At 30.2% G+C, this 21,612-nt stretch overlaps 1 protein-coding gene across 1 annotated transcript; it reads right to left on the bottom strand.

Moving 5' to 3' along the window:
• Positions 1-12,561: 12,561 nt before the first annotated feature.
• On the bottom strand, positions 12,562-13,774 carry LOC148237419 (uncharacterized). The gene is made up of 2 exons (XM_088205804.1): positions 13,503-13,774; positions 12,562-13,316 (listed from the first exon to the last, which is right to left on the bottom strand). The coding sequence occupies exons 1-2, from the start codon at positions 13,633-13,635 to the stop codon at positions 12,754-12,756; spliced, it is 696 nt and encodes a 231-aa protein (XP_088061930.1). The 5' UTR covers positions 13,636-13,774; the 3' UTR covers positions 12,562-12,753.
• Between the last annotated feature and the right edge of the window lie 7,838 nt (positions 13,775-21,612).

Here is a 21,612-nt window from a genome sequence, read left to right as displayed (position 1 = left end):
TGACCCTTTACCCCGCCCCATCCCTTTTCCTACCCCTCCCGGGCTCTTTTAAGAGCCCACCAAATAATCAATCGGTTAAAGGTTATATTTCATGCTAAAAATGGTACATTCATCTCAAAAGAGTTGAGAATATTAAGGGCGGACTCGACTACGAACTCATGGGATGATTACAACAACGCGCACCAGATCAGGTAATAAATGCCTTATAAATAATTATGCGTTACCTTCTTTAATCTTAAAAAATAAGTATGGTAAATCACGTATTTCATGCTAAATTTGCACCGTTTTGTATTTGCAATCCGATTTTAGAGTTTCTGGTATTGCCTTCTTATCTGAACGCTTCATGTCCAATTCTCAAAGAATATGAGACCATTTTCTACTAGACGTGAACACAATACTTGGTTTTTAAAAATAATACGTATTGAAAATTATTTTTAAATACGAAGAAGTTTAACCGTGAAATGTTCTTCGTGTAATATTTCATCAGTTTCATTAAAAATATATTGTCAATTCAGATTCTAGTCGCGATTTCTCTGAGAGCGATTCTCGTTTTAATTCGATAATATTATTATAATCAATGCGTTCTAATCGTACAGAAGTTACTTCACAGTACTCCTTTTTTGCCTTTAGTGTCTTAGTTAGACATTATTTTCATAAAATTTGTGCTCTTTCGATTCTTATGATGGGGATTGTTCTCCTTTGTCATTATTGAACAAAAATTAACGAAATGACCTTTTTATGAGCTCCCGTAGCAATTTTTTCTCCTCAAAAAAATTCCCAAATGGCCTTTAGATAACCATTTAAAATTTTCGATATGACATATTTTAGCTTCCCGTAACAATTTGTCTTTTTCGTCCTTATTGAACAAAAATTTCCGTGATATTTTTTAATCTCCCATAGCAATTTATCCTCCTTGAACAAAAATTTCCAATATGGCCTTTTTAATTTTAGTATTCTTTGATCTTTTTTAAAATCTGGTTCAAATTTTATATAATGTGTTTACACAGACGGTCGCTGAATTAGGTTATAATTGTACAAAATATGCTGTTTTTACTAAGGTGACCAGACACCCTTCTCAAAAAAATTTGTCCTTTGTCCCCTTTAAACAAAAATGTCCGAAGTGACATTTTTTTATCTACCGCGGCATCCATAAATGAACAAAAATTTCTGAAATGACCTTTTTATTTTCAGTGTCCTTTGATATTTTCAACATCTGAACACCTTATGTTTTACAGTAACAAAAGCATTATTTTCTCTATTATTTTGTTTTTGATAATCATTGAGTAAAACAATGTTGCGCTCGGCTGCGTATTTTCTCTTAAATTTGTCTATTTTCATGTAAATGTGTTAGTTCTCAATCCTAAGCAAAGACTGTAAAACAATTTCATACATTTCCATGTATTAGTCCGGTGCATAATCACGCGAAAGCATAAACAGTGCGAACACAACAAACAAACGGTCGCTAAGCGAAAAGACGCCGCATCGTATTTGTTGGTAAACATCGAGCGTGTGTGGGTCGCAACCGCCGCTGCTACGTAGCTGCGCACTACGGCAGATGTTTTTGTTTACAACGAGGGGAACGCGCAGCATAGACCCTCGCCTCCCTCCCCCTCCCGCCGCGCCGCCCAGCTGCGCGACGTTGCCGATCACGTACGCCATCGTGGCGTTCTCGGCCTGAATGTGTATGCGTGCCGTATATGTGGATTACGTTTTTTCTTTCTCGCCTTTCAACGACGACGCTTTCCAAACATTTCGTTACGAAAACAGCGCGGCTATTATGAGCGTGTTTACAAAAATACGTTCTACCTGAATTGAGCAACACCTGCTCCTCCGAACCCAAGAAGTCGAACAAGTGTCCCCGGGGCGACCTTTGTGTCGCCATTTTGAAATCGGTGGGAAATTTTTTTTTTATTTGGGACATAACAACAAAAAAATCGTCTATTGTGGAGAACGTCGGTTTGCCAGGTGGCAGGCGCATTTCTTTTAATTCATAAAATATAATAACGTAATTATATAGTGGTAATTTTAATATATATATATATATATTACATAATATGAATCACTGAAAACGTAATATTTGGCGTTACCAGACGTATGGATTTTCACAGAAATGTCCTCTTTTTTAATAAGAGCGTCCGGAAGCTTAGGAAAGAATTTTTATATCTATCCGGTATTTCGGCGAAAATACTTACATGTTTTATATTGACTGCCATGTGGGAACTCAGCGAACCGTTAACTTTATTCTGTCTGATAACTAGGGGCTGGGCTCATATTCTATGGGGGAGTCAAGCTGAAATCGTATAATCTAATATAAAAAACGAGTGATCGTATTCTGAAAAGATGAATATATAAATGAGAATCTAGTACGTAATAATAATATTAATACATTCAACATAAAAAATGCGATACTTAATTACAGTATAAATTGAAATACGTCAAAAAAAGTAACAACATGTAAAGCATTTTTAATTTATTTTTTCATATGCACATTAGTAGGTAATAGAGTAATATAATGGTTAATTATCCATTATCAGATTTTCTCTGCTTCTGTGTTTAGAGTAAGTGTACAAAATATGGTAAGATTTTATTGACGCGGGGCTAAAAACTCTTATACAGGTTTTACCCATCAGCCCATGACGACGCTCCGCTTTGCCCTACCTCGAGATGACCCTGAATATAATTTACAATTTTTATAACTCTTTTCGGTCGTGGCTGGTTTCGACGTCAGCAATATTATAGTAGTACATATACAAAACATATACAAAAACTTAAAACAGAATAAAATTTCATTTTATGATAGTCCAGCTTCTCATAATCCTCACAAGACAAGTCATTTTTACTACACTGTTTCTTCAAATAGAATAGGGTCGATAAAAGCTTTTGCTAGATACCGCTGGATAAGAGTGGGTACCGCATGAATTATTAAATGGTCAGAAATTGAAACGCTTTGATGTGTATTATTCGTTGATTATCCGAAACAATAAAATCCCATTCCCGACATAACGTGGATATATGAATGGTTTATTCATATTTTTTGAAGCCAGGCGAATAATTGAATAAGTAAAACTTATATTTTATAATCTAAATAACGCGAATGCGTCAGATACCATGTGCGAATTGAACATAAGGTACTTTTCCATCCGAAACGCTTTGTTGACGAAGAATATTTTTTTTGTGTATTTTTCGGTCATTGATAATGTGTTATTTACGTTACCAAAAATAATATTTGTTATATAAAAAAACAAGTTGGCAGATAACCTTCGATCTTTTAAAACATGTTTCAAAGAGTAAATAATATTATTAAAAATAAAATCGTCCTTCATATTATCACATATTGTTGATAAGTCTTACTATTTAAAAAATAAGTTATTTTTATTCAATAATATAATTGAAATTATCAATAAATTTAATTAGTTTGTTATTTAATTTGCTTTTAATAATCATTATTTTTTGTATGTTCAAAATTTAGTTATGTGTTATTTACAGCGATCCACTCTCATCCGATTGGACTAGTTCAAATCAAGTTTTTTTCAACATCGTGAGAGCTAACAAACTATAAACACCAGCGTCCCAACTAGAATTCTATAAAAATACTGGCTATCAAGATTCATCTCAAGAACTAAAAATGCATTTCTATTTCAAAGCATGCAACATAAATTAATTATAAAAAAGGGGAAAGGAATTGTACGCATTAGTTGAGCTATTATAAAAAAACTAGTTTCAAAATGTCAATGTAAGGATAAAAAATATATTAAATAAACAGCAGATACTAGATTGTAGAAGGTAAAATAACTGATAAAACACCATAGTAAATACGCAGTTATCATTTGGCTTATCTAGATTTTTCTAGTTAAAGTATCGTGTCATATGGATATACTACATATTCTAAAAAATATTTACCTGATTATGAAATATGCTCATGATAAAGAAGTACATATTTTGCAGAATTTGATACATACATATCATATATATTATAACTTGATATATTATAACTTTACTATATAGCATTTAATAATATAAACTTATAGAAACTTAATTAAAAAAATAAAAAAAAAATGTATCACCTGACAAAGGCATAATTTTTTACCTTAAAAATTCATAATTATAATGAAAACCTCAAAATTTTGAATAAGTTACAAATATTCTATGTAATTAAAAATATTTTAAAATACATAAATAAATATTTTCATATAAAACTTAACTCTTCCTTATATTCATAAAAAAAATCTACTATACAATTTTCAAAACTCATATTTGATTTAACTGCTCTATTGAGCAGTTAACATGTTCTTGAATTAATGGTTTCGCATATTCTGTAATGCAGTGTATTCGCTTGAAATGGAATAAAAAACATACATAGTTCCGTAGATATTATTAATAGTTTTCGACGTAAAAGACAGTTAACATGTTTTCTATGTAATGAGTATACAATCGTACGTTTTTAAGCTTTTCTTTAAATTTAAGTGACTCAACAAAATAAAAATGATTTTAATCATTAAAAACAAGATACAATTAATATGAATTAATCCTATATACTTTTGACTTTTGTAATCTAATCTATTCTTGTTATTTTTCAGTGGAATATTACCAGTGCGTTTGATTTGATCGCGACTGCAAAAATAAATAATATCTAGGAAAAAAAATACACGTTATCACAAAATAATATCTACAGAAAAAGATTATTAATGATTATTATTCTATTCTATTTTAGTCGCTTTATCAATAATGTTTTGCAATAGATTATTGTTTATTGTTTACATATTATATTTGTTTTTATAAAATATCTAACACAATAAACACAATTGTTATTTACTTGCTATTAACTAATGATAGATTCACTTTATTTCAACTTGTGTTTTTAATCTTCAAGGTAGAAAACTTTTTGTTTAAAAATATTGGTGTGCCTATTGCGTCTTTAAAATAGAATACTAAATATTTTTAACATTATGAATACAATAAGAAACCTAAAACTATTCAGTAATACTTTTGGTATAAGGACAGACAATTTAAATTAGAGTTTGTATCGTATATTATAATAAATAAGTTTTCACTTTATATTTTTCAATATTATTTAGGCATAGATATAAAGGCAATTAAATTTATTTAAAATTATATTGTTAGTAAGTAAACCAAACTAAACACTATACAAGTATACAACAATTTTGCTGTACTTTTACAATGTACAACAATTTTTTGCCACATGACAAATTACATGCATTATCTTTTATTTTATAAATTGCAATATTGAGTAAAATTTAACTTTTACTGTGACAATACATAAAAAAATTAATTTTTGGCGCTAGATTATAATTATGGATTTTTATTGTGAAATAATATACATATATATATAAAAATTGAAACCAAAAATATGCCATATTTCAAAAAAATATTGTTTTTGATATTGTAGTGATATAAATATTCATCTCATTAGTTGTTTTGCTAATATTTAAAATAAATTTATTAAACTGTATACATACATTAATATTAGCCTTAAATTTAAATTATATTTTTGAGTATTATAACAAGAAAATAGAAAAAATAACACATCTAAAAAATATTTTTTTATCGTGTAATTCAACATATGAATATTTTATTTGAGGCAAAGCTTTTATTTTCTGTTATTATATTGCTATATTCAACATAAAGGGGTTCTTCTACACCTCATTTTCTTAGTATATTGTGCTTTTATTGTCATTTAATGTATGGTTACGACGTTTTATAAAACGTATTTTGTAAATACGGATTTAATCTACAAACCGATATAATAGATGGACTCGATAGAAACCAAAACCATTAAAGAGTCAGTTACCCCTTTGTGTTTGTAAGGCAGTACACAATCTAGATTGATACGAAGCAAACGGTCAAACTAGTAGACCTCAACCAGGTCAATAGTGCAACCGTATACTATCCGGTTAAGATAAATTCTTGCATTCGCTCCGCTGAATTTGACTTATCATTTCTCACAGCTGGTCGTTATGTTGGTAAACTTCTGTCTCGTCTGGGTAGTGGTTCAGTTCAAGTAGGGGTCGTGAGTTAAATTTAGTCCCTTCCGCTGCTAGGTACCTCACAATTACGGATCAATAAAGCTCACTCGGTTGGCGGGGTGAGCTCCACATCTGGTACCGGTGCCTCTGCTCAGCTCCGGCTCTGGGCATATCCAGATATGTCCATAATTATATTTATAATAACTAGGATTATAAAAGCGCAGACAGTTAAGGTTCATTAGGTAAATAGGCGCACATAGGCATAGAAATTATCGCTGTCCTTGATATTATTTACGATATTAAAAAAAATGTTATAGATGTTTTAAGGAAAATGTTCAGACTTTTTGTAATTAAAAGTCTACAATAATTGTAATAATTAAAAATATTGTTAGTACCCACTTATTGTAACTGACCGTGGGAAAAGAATGGTGATTCAAAGTTACCCCTAGCAACTGTAAGAAATTGAGTCTGAAAATATTTAATGGTCATTGCGAAAGATAGTTGTATCAGAAACTGAAATATTTTAAAGTTAAAAGGCGTGCCGGTCGATATTTTTGACTTTGGCAGTCAGTTAACATTGTTGCCTCAATTGTATTTGATAGCAATATTTTGACATCTACATTTTCTATTAATTTTCTTTTTTCTTTTAATAAAACTTAAAAAAATGTATTTTAGGAGGATCAACTTGCTGTTGAATATTAGTTTGTTTCATAATATTAATTGACCAATTTTTTATATTTAATATAATAAATAAATAGCAATAACTTTTTGAAGTTATGTGTTATATATTTGCTGCAATGGTAATTAAAGCCTAATTTATATTTTTAAAGACTGAGAAGCAGATAAATAATTGTATAATAAAAGAGTATGAGGTTTGATTTTCTATCTCAATTTGTTTAATTTTGAGATAATAAGTGGGACCTTCACATGGAGCAGTTTTTTCCTCTGTTCTCACGGTATCCACTTATCTATTTTTTTCACTCTACCGATGGCATCCAGATGCCGTGAAATAGTTGCAGCAGATACATGTAAATTTTTCGCGAGGGCTCGAACGGTTGTTTGTGGATTAGCTTCTACAAAGTCTCCCAATTGTTCTTCATTAACAACCGATGGAGGTCTTCCTCGTGGTTCATTATCAAGATTAATGTCACCTGTTCGAAATTTTTTGAACCAACGTCGAACAGTTCTTTGATTAGTAGTACCTTCTCCAAAAGCCAAATTAATATTTCTCATGGCTTCTGCTGCGTTGTGCTTCAAGTTAAACTCGTACAAGAAAAGGATTCTTAAATCTCTCGTTGACACCATAATCTACTATGACCTAAAAAGTCATAATAAGATACATAATTTATAAATAAACATTTTTAATAAGTTATAAATAGCAACCCAGTTATTTACACGACCGTCTTGGTCGATTCGCTGTCTGTTCTTGACTGAGTAAAAATCGGACATTTCAAGTGAAACAAATTAATATAGCCAGTGGCGTAACTACAAACCGAAAAAGGTCATCGGGTAAACAATGTATTTGCTATAAGGACCCCAAAAAAATATTAAAAAAAAAAAATATCTTAAATTTGTAATAATAAACATATTTGACGCATTGACCCCTATACTTACTCTCTATTATTAAACAAGATGGCGATTCAGAGTGGCTAACAAATTTAGCAGAGATATTTATTGTATAAGGTTTATTTAAAAAAAATGATGGCAATCTAATTAAAACTACACAGTTATCGTTTCCCAATGAAAAACAATAAAATTATAAAAATGCTTTTTTATTTTCATTTGTTTTATATATAATACATAAATACATTTTTGATTACCGAGGGTTTTTTCTGTTAATTTTTTTAAACGAAGTTGTAATTTTATTTATTTTCCTAATAATCGCCATTTTGAAACAATATGATGAATTAGAATGGCTAATGAACATAGCCATGATATTTACAAGGACAGTTTTTAATTGCATTGACCCCTTTACTTTTGTTTGAATATTTTAATAGTCTCTATTATTAAACAATATGGCGAATAAAAGTAGGTATCAATCTTAGCCGATATATTTATAATTTATATTTAAAAAAAATGATGGTAATCTAATTATCGTGTCCCAAAAATATAATGTCATTAAAAGTTTGTCCGTCCATTTCTTTGATTATATAAAAATAACACTGTTTAATGCTCAGGTTAGTAAAATCATATTTTTCTTTATGTAATAAGCACTTAATGTTAATTTAATTTATGGTATTCTGTACAGGATACAGGATTTTTTAGAAAAGAAAGCATAATTTTATTACATAATGTCAATGGTTTTTATAGAGACGATTACTAACGTAGTTTTTATCATATCACTATAAAAAATATATCTTACAAATATTCGGCTAACCTGATCCGATAAATTGTTTCAAATTGTATATATTTTAAATATCTTGAACAATGTAGGAAAACCGACATTGTATTAGGATCGCATGCCACACAAAGAGTGATCTAAGATAAACATTTTATCATTTCGGCTTCATCCGTTCTTAAAAGCCTAAAAAGGAAAAGATTTTAGAATGTGATAACAGAAATACGACGTTTCAACAGTTAATGATTTTTTTATTACAGCATAAAACATTCCAATATACACTACTTATTTAACTATTTTTAAACATCGACTCCTTGAACAAAAACAATCCATTATAAATGTAAACAGTAATATTTATCAAGTAAAAATTGTGGGCGAGGAACCAATCGAGATACATAACCGATGTCCATGGTTAACGTTTTCAACAAAACAGTTTATAATATAACTTCAAAATTTCAATAAGAACGCCTGTGTTATTGACAATAATAATAATACTGAGCTCCCACACTGAGCCCCCATCCATTCACAGAACGTGCAATGTATAGGAGGGTTGGCTGTTCCACTATCGATTTTGAGTACGAGTATATTTTTAGATGCAACGAGCACTGGCTGGGGGGGTTGAGGGTGGTCATGCGTGGCTCTTGCGATGGGGTTTTTGTTGTTGTTTGTGTTTACGTATAATTTCGCCAAATATCGCATAATTTTAGTGCCAAGCACGTATACTGTATACACCCATAATACGCATACTGTGAAAAGATATTTTAACTTTGACTCGTTCGACCTCTATACGATATGACTTTGAATACAAAGGAGCGTTTTATATCAACATATCAAAGATGTTACATACCTACTAAACACATTTACTGAAACACATAATAATGGCAAATTTATTTATTTGAAATATGTACATACACAGGGCCTAACAACTTGAATGAAATATGTTATGGCGTTTTAAATTATTATTAATGATAAATTGTCATATACAAAGTCAAACTTCCGTTCAAAAATACAGTTGTAATTTACCATTTTATAGACAATGCATAGTCATTGCGTTATAATAATGTATAATAGTCGAAAAATATTAGCGCCCATTGACAAAGCAGACATTATCAATAGAGGCGAACAATATGAATATGTATGGGCACTAAACCATTATGGCTGATCACCCCTAAATATAATATTTCTCAAAGGAACTGGTTTAATGACAGGGGCGTGTTAAAGGGAGTGAACTTCTCCTTCTACCTAATTAGTTGTTATAAACCAGTATATTAGTAACATACCTAACGTAACCTTACTAAATGTCCCGGTTTGACGATGAGTCCCGAAGTCTCAGGTGGTTTGTACTTTATCCCGGTTTATATGATCTTAGGAATTATGATTCCAGTGTTATGAGTTATACGTACATATTTTTTAGAATCAATCAATAAATAATCGCCAGACAGTGCATAATTATTTTTTATTTTGAGAAATCTGTATGTATGTATATTTGTAGATTCATTAATGTTTTACCTATTAAGTATACAAATATTTTTATATTTATAATGTTCGAGTGATTCGATTGCAAGAATTCTGTGAGAATATATAGAAGTAGTATATATAATGATTTTGCTGCATAGAAACATTTTATTGAAAATGACTTTGCAGCCAAAATAGACGCCGGAAAAGCTGGTAACAGTTTATTTAATAAACATATATAAATTACTACATATATAGAGAAATGTGAATGGTTAAAATGGCAGGTCTTGGAAGTAGGAAAGTCTTCGCTGGCGTGTCGAGTTGTATTATTGTCGGCTGTGATGTATGTGGAGCAGCTGGGATCTTTCGTGATGCGTTCTCGTGATTGCAGTCTCCTGACCGTAATTACATACTTTATTGCGTCTCTTTTCAGCTTTTTACAGGGATTGGCAATAGTTGACTAGTTAACAGTAGTTTTTATAATATTTCAATTTCATTTAGATTCATAGTATTTCATTAAATAACCTGCATTTTTCTGGTAAAATTCAAGGAGAGGGGGGAAATGCCAATGAGCGCAAAAAACAATTATCACTTCTCAGAAGTGAAAAATACACGTCAAAAGCAATAAAATCGTGTCGGCGCCGTCGCAGTGGGAACGCTCGGTAACAAGCGTATACTAATAGCCCATTTCAAAAATCAATCCAAATCATATAATAGAGATAAAGAAACAGTAATTGTTCTAATGGATTTTAATATCACTAAATAGTCAGCATGTACTAAAAAGTCCTAGTGAATGATAGGAAATGTCTTTTTTCTTCTTTTAAATTTTACTTATAAATTAGAATCATAATTACTAGTATTACTGGGGCTTTTAATATTAAAGCATATTTTCAATATTGGAGATAGGAATCGATTGGAGGAATGGTCATTATTTGGAACAAGTTTCAACAAACTATATGAGTCTGAAAGCTACTTTCTTTTTAATTTGAAGGCGTGTTTATGGTTAGTTCATAGTATTATGCATTAATGCATGTTTTGAAAAATATCGTGTTCCCTATTTCCGATAACAACGCAATACATTTCTATATATAAAGCTTATATTTATTATTTGTAGGCAGGATATACATTATTACTAATCTACAAAGGGTTTCGCGCAGCTGGTTTATTATATTTTATGTTAGGCGTAAATGATACATTACAATTAGCAAAGCCATTGAAGTAGAAACAGCATACTATTGTTGCAATCTCCATTCATTCTAGATGGGCAAAAAAGGTCGAAAATATTACAATGCACGATTCACGCAGACACGAACGAATTTGACATACTATTTATTGTAAATAGTTTGGTAACAAATGTACTGCATGGGAATTAGTTTAAAATATGAATACCGTTAAGTTGAAGAACACGTTTTTACCCATAATAATATATATTTACTAACTATATGTTAACATGCGTCTCTTTTTATTGAATTAATTGAATAAACAATTTTAGCTTTGCCATTGCATAAGTGATTCTGATGTATTGATTTTTTTGAAGTCCCGATAATTATTGTTTGCTTGTTGGTAAAATCATATAGAAAAAATATTTTTGATAAATATTTGTATGTTCATATGTGTGTATAATATATAGTTATATCATATATTTATTTTTTATTACAACTACAAAAAACGTATAACCTTTTTATAAATTAAAGATAATTTCACTATCCTTTCGGTGTAATTAGGCAATTATGAAATGCAATGCTTTGTTATAAAAACAGTGTAACATTCTCATCGCTTTTTATTTATTATAAATTTTATCGTGGATTTTGTAATGTTTATTTTTATCATATGTCAAATGTCTTAATAAAACCAAGATAAAACGTGGTTGATATAATTTGTAATACAATGTTATCCTATACGTTTTACAAAAAATAACTTTTATATAAAAGTTATTTTTAAATAAATTTTTTACCATATTTGTATGAACCTAAGTATCATAGAAATTGTCTTTGATTCATATTATTATGTCACCGAAGTTATGTTTAGTTAATTTAAAACCTGGTTTACTTGAAATTTATTTATAAATTAATATTTTGATAAACCATTTTAACACGTTTGATAGTGTTATGTGTTGCTCAGTCTCCAGCGTCACAGGTCCTGGAGATCAGCACGGTAAATGCGCGGCACATCTGGGGAGCGCAGGCTCTCTGGGAGGCGCAACTATTAATGAATATTCTTGCGCTCGCTGGAGATGAATATAATGACCCTACCGACAAAAATGTTACGTATAGCTACATCGTTTTTGTTTATGTGCTAGCTATCTCAAATAGACACATTTCTTCGTCATTTCATATTTAAACACATCTTACCCCAACAATAAGTAGTCGTTTTAAAGTCGTTAATTGCGTTTAGCGTCATATCGATAATATAGGTCTCCCAAAATTAACAAACGAAATTAGATTCAACGTACTCTCTTCGCTGTGCATGTTCATTAGGCTTCGGTTGTTGTGTTAATTGAATTTTGTAAGCATGGAGACTTTTGTTGGTATACGCTGTAAAGAGCTTCTTGAAATTTGCAATTCTTGTCCACAATGTTCCTGGATAACCTGACTTCTAACTGACTTGTAATTGTTCTGGTATTTTTAAACATTATTAAAATTATAGGTTTTTAAAGAAAACTACAGTAGTATTTAGATTAAATTTGTTTTACAAATAAGTAATATATAACAGTTTTAATATATTATAATACATCAAGTCTTATATTTGGTGGAGCAGAAATACATGAAAAATGAAATTAAACCATTTTTTTAATATAAGGTTTTATTTACTACAACTAAATAATGTATATTACAGAGGTTAATTGAAAAAAAAACGCTTGACAGCTGTTTTTTTTATTATATATAATTTTATTTAGTACATATTTTTCATCGGTTTTTGTAAAGTTCTATCCAATGGGCAACTTCTTGGTGAATTTGGATGAATACATACAAACATTTAGTCTTCCATAAAAACTTCAATTTTTGGAGACAATTTACCCAATGGCTGTTCTTGTGGAGTATTAATTTCGCGTTTTACATGTGAGTTCTCTCGTTTCAAGAGCACTTTTAATTCCATTTCTTGAACAACCTCAAAAATTTTTGTCTTAGTTAAATTCAAGCTATACGCATCGAACGTTTTTAAAGTATCTCCAATTGCAGATAAAAAACTGTCAATACCATCTCCTGTTTTTAGAGGGTTTTCCAGTGGATAATTTAACGATGCAAAATTAGTACTATTCTCTTCCGGATGGCCAAAACAAACGCTGTCCTCTTGTAAATTTTCATTTTCTACTGAATCTGAAGCTTCTTCGTCGTTTGTTTCATGGTAATCCAAATCCAGTTCGTCGACGTCGGAAGTAGTTGTACCTTTAAATCTATCTTTATCTTGAAAAAATGGTATCAAGAATTGTAAATGTTCTTCAAATTTATATTTTACTGCTGTTTTACTAGTGCTGCTTTTATTTCTAGCTTTGCGGAAATTGTCTCGAATGTTACTCCATCGTTTTTTGCATATTCTTCCTAAAATATAAACAAAAATATGTATGTGGTGAATTTATAGCTGCGTACTAAAATATAATTTATTTAATTTGTAAGAAACATAAGCCGCGCAGTGAATATTTTTATATATTTTATGAACTATTCCCTAAATCTATCAGATTTTAATTTTATATGTAATAATTATTGTAAAATAATATTTTTTCTTACCTGGTTGACCAACGCTCTTTCCTATTATATTCCAAATATTATCCTTATAACGAGAGTCGTTATATCTAGGAATGTTAAAATCGTATAATACTTTGTAATTCCGAACTGCTTCTATTAATTTCTCGTTGTACATTATAATAGTTGATTTGTTAATATAAATACGAATCCGTGACGACAGTACAGTAGCCGGTCGAATACTGAATCACTGAGCGTGCGTTCAAAAGCGTATCGTCAGTGACGTCCGTGAAACCGGAAGGACCCCATATACGTTCAAAATAACGTTTAAGCTGCGCCAACACGTTTTATTATCACTCAAACGTGTAACGGTAAACCTGTTGTTTATATCAATGCTTCTCAAACTTTTTTAAATTTAGGCACATCGAATTCTGGCAAAAACTAAGGTTCTCAAAGTTTCAGTATTTCGTGACTAATATATAAGGTGACTAAATTTTGAAAATATTAAAGGTGGACATTAAAAATAAAATGTCATTATTGCTGCGAGGGCTAAAAAATAAGGTCATTTCGAAAATTTTGTTCCAAAGGCTATCTCTGATTATTTTAGAAGTGATTGCTACGGGAGTTCAAAAAAAAGTATTTTTGAAAATTTTTGCACAGCGCAAAAATTTGGATGCTTCCTCTAAAAAAATACATGGTCATGAAGATTGTTAAGATTTATTTAGAACGTGGCCAGCAAAACTGTTGTTATGGCCAATATGCTTGGACCAAACGCGAGTTTTTGTTTTGCGTAAAATAGGTTAAAAAAATATGAAATAAAGAATTTTAACGATAATTTTAGTATTTCGCTGGTCTTTCAAATCCCCGTTAAGGCAGCCTCGAAAGAACAGCGAAAACGGCTTTCTAAAGGGGTAAAGATTCTCGCGAACAAAAACTAAACTAACTTGAAGGCTCAAGTCACCATAATTATTCAGCTTGAAAGACATGCTTGAATGACATAGAATCCCCATATGGATCCTATAATTTTTCAATTTCTATCGTAGATATCGGAATTAGGGATTATTTTATAATTATAATTCCAATTTTATGGATGGATATCGTGATGATTAATTAAAATAAACTAGCTCATACACATTAGCTTTTAAAAATCTACTAATTAGCTTCTTCAGCTTATAGATCGTATATTAATAAAAAAATACAATATTTCTCCTATTATCTTCAACTATGTTGACAATGACTATAACTATGTAGTATGTTACTTTTTTATTTTTTTTTATAATATTCAACAATGCTGTCACGGGGCAATGCTTGTAGGCCTTTGAATTAGCCTATTGTATCTGTATAGATGTACACCGAGTATTATTTGTTCAGATCTATTTGAAAGTAGCCCTAATCCGCTCAAATCTTCGATCGTCACGCCCGCTTGTGTCAGAGTAATATATAAATTCGTTCTGCAAGTCGCAAAATTTTATAGCAATTAGTTTTATTGCGTTTTTAATAAGCAATTACAACAAATGTTTCACGCTTTGTTAGTATATTAATAATAAATTTGATGCTTAATTAATTTATTTTTAGTCTTGAATTTAAAATGCATCTTTGTGCGCTGTTCTTTGGATTTTAATTTTTATTTGTGTTACTTTATATTTATTTGTTTTATTTTGTAATTGTGTTTGTGTGTATTAATTTGTTTTATATTTATTTCGTATTTTTCTTTTCACATTCTAAACTAGTGTTTTTCAAACAATAGTCAGCGATTACATTTTTTCCAGGAATATTCTACCACCACCGTTGTTCATGATAAGCAAAATAATGTTTAGGTGGAACTTGAGTAGATAACCAAAGTTTGAGAAACAATGTCCTAAATTGTCAACTAAATTTACGTTTCCTTGAAGAATATTATAAACTAGAAGTGTTCCAAAGGCTGTGGAAAGTTTTAGTTATTACTTAGTCTTGAACTTTCCACAGCCTTTGGAACCCTGATATCATCTGTTACCTTTAACGTTTCCAGTGTTCTCCCTTTTAATTATTGCAGAGCTCCAGATTAAAGAAAGACTATTGAAAATGTGTCTAGATTCTAGACACATTAAGTATTCTAGACACACTAAGGGAGAACACTGGAAACGTTAAAGGAAACAGAGGATATCATTTCAGAAGAATTTCACTTAAATCTCATCTTATCCGTAAGTGAGAAGTAATAAAAATCTCTGACTTGATAGTTAAATTAATAATAGTTTAATAAACAAGATATTCCAACAATTCTTAACGCGTTTATCTCAATACACGCACAAAATAAATTTAGTGAAAGTTTCAGCGTTTTATAACTGTTTATTTATTTAAAACATACACGCTCAAACAAAACGATTCGTTCGTGCCCAACGACGTGTATTGAAATGTGAAAGTTGTCAACTTTTGAGCAATCGTTCTTCGAAACGCTCTTTTAACGATCGTTTTTAATCTGAAACGCAGTAATGAGCGATATCTTAAGTTTATAACATCAATAAATAAAAAATATGCTTGATACCCGCAATAGTGTAATGACTTGTGTAAACATTTCACAAAATGATTCAAGCGAGCAGTGTTAAGAAAATTAGTGTTAACAACTATGAGTTTGTCTTAGGACGATGGAAGAAGTTTAAAATATTAGGGTCAGACAGAGCATAAAAAATCATTAATGGCTAGGCTGGACGTGTTTTTTATCGCTAAGCATATTTATACCCAAACTAATCGTCGAGATTTGCAAACGAATGTCATGTTCTGCATCTAACCTGTTTCTTTTTTAGTCTTCATTGCTGCGTACAGAGAGAAAGATATTTCACAGATATACAAACGACATTAAGAATTCGTATAGCAATCTCAGTATATTCATTTTTAATTTGAAGCCAATAATGCATAATATAAACTTGAGTAAATATTATTTTTAATAAATAGTCGGTCGATATAATAATGTGTTGTTCTCTTTCTTTTACTGACAATTCAGAGATATTACAAGATTCTTCAAATGGATTTTGAGTCCAAAAACATCTTTATTTATTCTGTTTAATAATTTTGAGTCCCGGGACGTCTTCGAAAATCATGATCGTGTCCTCTTTAGGACCTCGGCACTTGCCGATTCGCCTATGACTGTCGCCATTCTGCTCCTTAATATACTGGCATTGCACATTGATCTGTTTAATGTTAGCTATGAGGAGCTGTTCCGGTTTGTATCATATAATTTTAATATTTTATGATTTTTTTGTTTATTTTCTATGTATTATTTTAATTATATATTTTTTGTGTATTAAAATAATACAATGTATTGTTTTCAACCATCGTGACGCATTGGGGGTAACCTGTTAGGGCAAGATGTTCTGAATTTAATTTAAATAAATATACAAATAATAAAATTGCTGAATTTTTTCTCAGGCCTGTCAATCATTTTAGGATTTATTTATACATTTTTTTTATTTTATTAAAATATATACATATCTTCAAGTATCCGTCAAATACATTTTGTTTCATTTAAAGTTCATTACGTTTTATTTTATTTTCAAAAACCTCAAAAGTGTCAAAAAAAAACATTAAGGTAATGATTGAATTCTTCGTCGTTTGCAATTCAAAGCTATCTTAATAATCCACCATTGAGTTCATTGCCTTCTGATTTTGTTAACTTAATGTATTGATGTATTAATGCAGTTCACGAAGGTTTTTGCAACTAAATGTTGTCGATGAATTACAATAAGCACAGTGAATACATTTGCTTCAATATATTTATCGTTTTATTATTGCCCACTCCCTACTCCTTAATGCCCTCTTGATCATAATTTCTCCCCTCAGATTTATCTGTACAGAATATTTCATTACATTTTTTATGGTTTTGAAAGGGTTTTTGCTATTTTTAAAACATGATTTTTAATTTAATTTGCCAAGCGTGAGGCCCATATAGCATATAGTGTTCAAAAAGGGGGAGAGGTATTATAATTTCGTAATGAACTAAGGCGCCTCGATAATTCACACCGCCAACGCATTTAAAAAGCGTTCTCCGGGGAAAAGGAGGCCACGAAGCCCATGAACATGTATGATGTACATATGAAATTTTGCGATAACGCCCGCACCACAAATGATAAATGTAGAATAAAACCGCACCCGGTACAATGGCCCACCGCGTCGGACCTTCAAATCTAGATGCGCAGTTTGCGCCTGATACGTGACTCATGTACTTTGCGCGGCTTATAATGGAGAATGCGTGAAAGGAAACTACGTTAAAACCCACGATCGAATGATGTTTGTAGCGTATCGATTGCATTTGTAACGAGGAAGCGAAAAATGTAGCGAGCGGATTGGAAAACTTAAACTCGGTCGTTCATGCGCGATTGCAGAGTTGTTAGGACCAAAGTTCGAATTAAAAGAAAATCCATGCATGGTAAACAACTTCAAAATGGCGAATAAATGACGGATCATCTGTCATTTATTTGCTATTTAGATAATATCAAAGTATCTGTCACAGATGCGTGGAAATTATCAAATTATTAATCGAAGACAATTTAAATGAGCAATATATAAAATAATTAGGTTCTGGTCGATTTTATACCGGCCACAGCCACGCTTGCACACGTATACGAAAACGTTTAATAAACCAATTTGGCGCATGCGCAAAAGTCGTTTTAACACTCGACCGACCAATTTATGAGTCGTTTACTCATTGCGTGATGTGTGAAAAGAGTTATGTATAGCAACAAATATGACAACTCTTGAATTAAAAAACAAAAATGTATTGACTTGTATTGGTGCAAAATCAAAAGACTAAATTTATTTTAATTTATTTTGATTTATTTCTAGTTCAAAAAATATTTACAAATGAACTGAATATTTTGAAACTCAATATACAAAAATAATAATAAAAATGCTAGTTTTGAGGTTTGGTTGACGAAATGCATTGATTTTGCATGGTACTCGTTTATTATTATGACACATATAGAATACTTGAAACTTGCTCACCAGCATCAGAGACCAGAGGGACTTGTCCATAGCATTAGGCACTAACGATAACTACTTCAAGGACATCTTTTACCATATCATACTGCAAGAACTCTACGTTGATCCTGACCGCCTGCTACAATCCTTTTGAACTAATCTACAATTACACATTCAACACCTCTGTATGAAATCATTTATTTATAAGTATTTTTTATATACATTTTTATACGAATAAAAGTTTTATCAGTTAAACTACTACATTTTCTTTTATGACAGATCTGCAAACTAAATATCAACTTTTCTTGAGACTAGGGCTGCCAGAAGCGGAAAATATGATAGAGAATTTATTCCAATTAAAATCTACTAAATAAAGTCTCCCGGGTGAAATTTTAGTAGCGAAACCATTGTGGTAGCTTCCAGATCCATTAATACATATTCTGTACGGAAGATGTAGTATGTCTCGATGCTTATAAATAAATTGTATAAGTTGTTTTGGTTACGATTATTTAAAGCTAATAGTTTTCGAAAGTCTTGAGTGCTTCGAATATGACGATTTCTCCAGTGCTTTTGTTTGGTGAAGCACCTTTGTAGTCGTTTTCTACTTGTTGAATCCCCAACAATGCGTATACTAAATATTATTTTTACATACGTTCGAGTTAGATTACTAGCATGAGAGTAGTGAAGTAAAATTGAAAGAAACTCATTATAAGCCATGAATTAAAAATAGGAAATGTTATTATTTTTTAATTCATTGCCAGAAATGAACTTTCATTATTGTGTAAAACTTTATATTGACATCGATATGTATACATATATGTATATATATATAAATAGTTCAAATATTATGTTCCAACATTGCTACATAGATTTTCTTCGTATATCATTATACATTCATATCTTAATCAGGTTTTTCCCAATCAAAAATTAATTTCGTGTTAAGCGAGTAGGATTTTTTTACTTATCATTAAATTAATATGACTCATTCATTGCGGATAAATTGCCACTAAAATCGGATCAAGTTATTTAAAACTTTACATGATATTTTTACCTTTGAACAAATAAAATTATGATTAAAATGTTGCTGCATTTTGAGTAAGTAAAAGTATATATTTTAGCAATTACTTTAATTTTTTAGCAATCATCTTAATTATAAAACAAAACTCTTGATTGTTGAAGCAGAAAAAACTCTCGTATGGTGAGCTCTGGCGTCCTGTAATTTGTACAGTTTATGCTTGGAATTTCCAATTGCTTCATTTCATAACATTAAAATTGCAACTAATTAGTAGAATACTAATTATTTTTAAATCGATTAACTCTTTGACATTAGTTTTTAAAAATATTTTTTTTAATGTTAAATTACGCATGTATATATATATTTATATATTACATAGTAATAAGAATGAAAGAAAAGCCAGAGTTTATTCTCCTCTTACCCTTTTCTTGAATTTGCTGTATATGATTTTAAGCGATGAATTATGTACATTCTAAATGGTTGAGGAACAATCACTGGTTTTGTTATTTTATTTTAACTTATTAAATCCCGGGATTCCAAAAAATCTAGAAATTTCATTCTGATAAACAAAAGTGTCCAATTCGTTCACATGAGAAACCAAAGTACCTATGGCAGAAAAAGCGAACACAAAGCGTTACGTATGTTGAATGTATCCAAGGTTTTCTTATGAATCAACGTGGATGTGAATGTTTCCACTTCCAAGCAGGAAAACTAGAAATGGCAACAGCCGAAGCTGACTTTATGACCGGTCACGAAGGAAGCGGCCAATAACCGCACCACAACAATTTTTATCATAGTCATAAAATCGGTAAATCAATCAAAAATCATTGGTAAACATGTTTGAAATAATAATAACAATAGACGTTCTTTTTATAGGTAAGAAGATATAAGAAATTAGCAAAACACAATGATTTAATTAAAATAAATAAAATCTGTTTATTTCAAGTCTTTTTTATAAGCTTGGGCTCTGGAATATTTTACTGCATAAAAAATATTTTAATACCTACAGGCAAGAATATGCTTACTATCATTTTCATCGACAATAAATTAAAATATTCAATAGGTTAAGTTTCGTGTGCTCTTTCAACTGAAATCCCTCGCGTTTATCTAATACAGCTAGAAAAAGTAGAACCAGTACGGTTGTAAAATTCAAGCAAAAATGATCTGTTTCATTCTATACATTCGCAGTATTTCACGAAAAATTATAAAAAAATATTTTTTATATAATGGGTAGTAATGCCACTATTTTAATTATAAAACGCAATATTCCTGTATGTAAATTAACATATTCTCGTGTTAGAATTTGCAATAATTAGGAAATTATTATTAATGAGTTACTCATAATAATTATTATTTATTAATACATATATGAACAAAACATCTAAACAAAACACGCATTGTTTTGAGTTATAACAATACATTAATATTTATTGTGTTGGTTTGTTTCAAAATATTAATTTAGCTTTACCTAGAAAGCATGTTATTAAACAATATTTTATTTTTCTAATTGTTTGGAAAATAAATTAAAAAAATATGATTAGTACGGAAACTTGCTCACAAGGACAGCGTTCCATTTGTAAAGTCGAGGACACTGACTCTTATAAGGAAATACAGTTCTATTTATATCAACCTATTGTATGCATTTTATCGAATACAATTTGCATTATTAAATAGTTACTCAATGCGGTTATGTTGGCTACACTGCATTTTGCCAGCCGTTAAAAAAGTTTATCTTGTTTCTATTGATTTAAAAATTCATAACACATATTTAATTACGATATAAATACATATACGTATATATATTCGGCAATTAATATTAGTGTGACTCATACCCCCCACATCTATTTTACTCCTTGGAGTCTTAGCAATGTGTCGCTTCTAAATATAATGAAGCGCTGAATTATTTTTATAAATATACGTATCCCCACGAGCAAATATTCTAGAACTCCTTTTTTGAATAATAACATAAATAAATTAGTACTGTATCAGTAAAGCTCGTAATTAAAAGCATCAATATTTTTTGTAATATATTAAAAATACATCAATTAAATAAATAATCCGTCACATATCTGTAAACGTGCCACAATACCATTTTATTAAAAAAATATACATTTACATATAATTATAATATTACAATATGTACCACAATAAATCAATAAGTTGTGAATACATAAAATGAAATCGCGAACG

Source organism: Plectrocnemia conspersa, unplaced genomic scaffold (genome assembly GCF_051122295.1).
Source record: "Plectrocnemia conspersa isolate PC_06_02 unplaced genomic scaffold, ASM5112229v1 ptg000002l, whole genome shotgun sequence".
In the NCBI taxonomy this organism is placed as follows: domain Eukaryota; kingdom Metazoa; phylum Arthropoda; class Insecta; order Trichoptera; family Polycentropodidae; genus Plectrocnemia; species Plectrocnemia conspersa.
The sequence above is the reverse complement of the archived record's forward strand: the minus strand, read 5'-3'. Positions and strand labels throughout refer to the sequence as shown.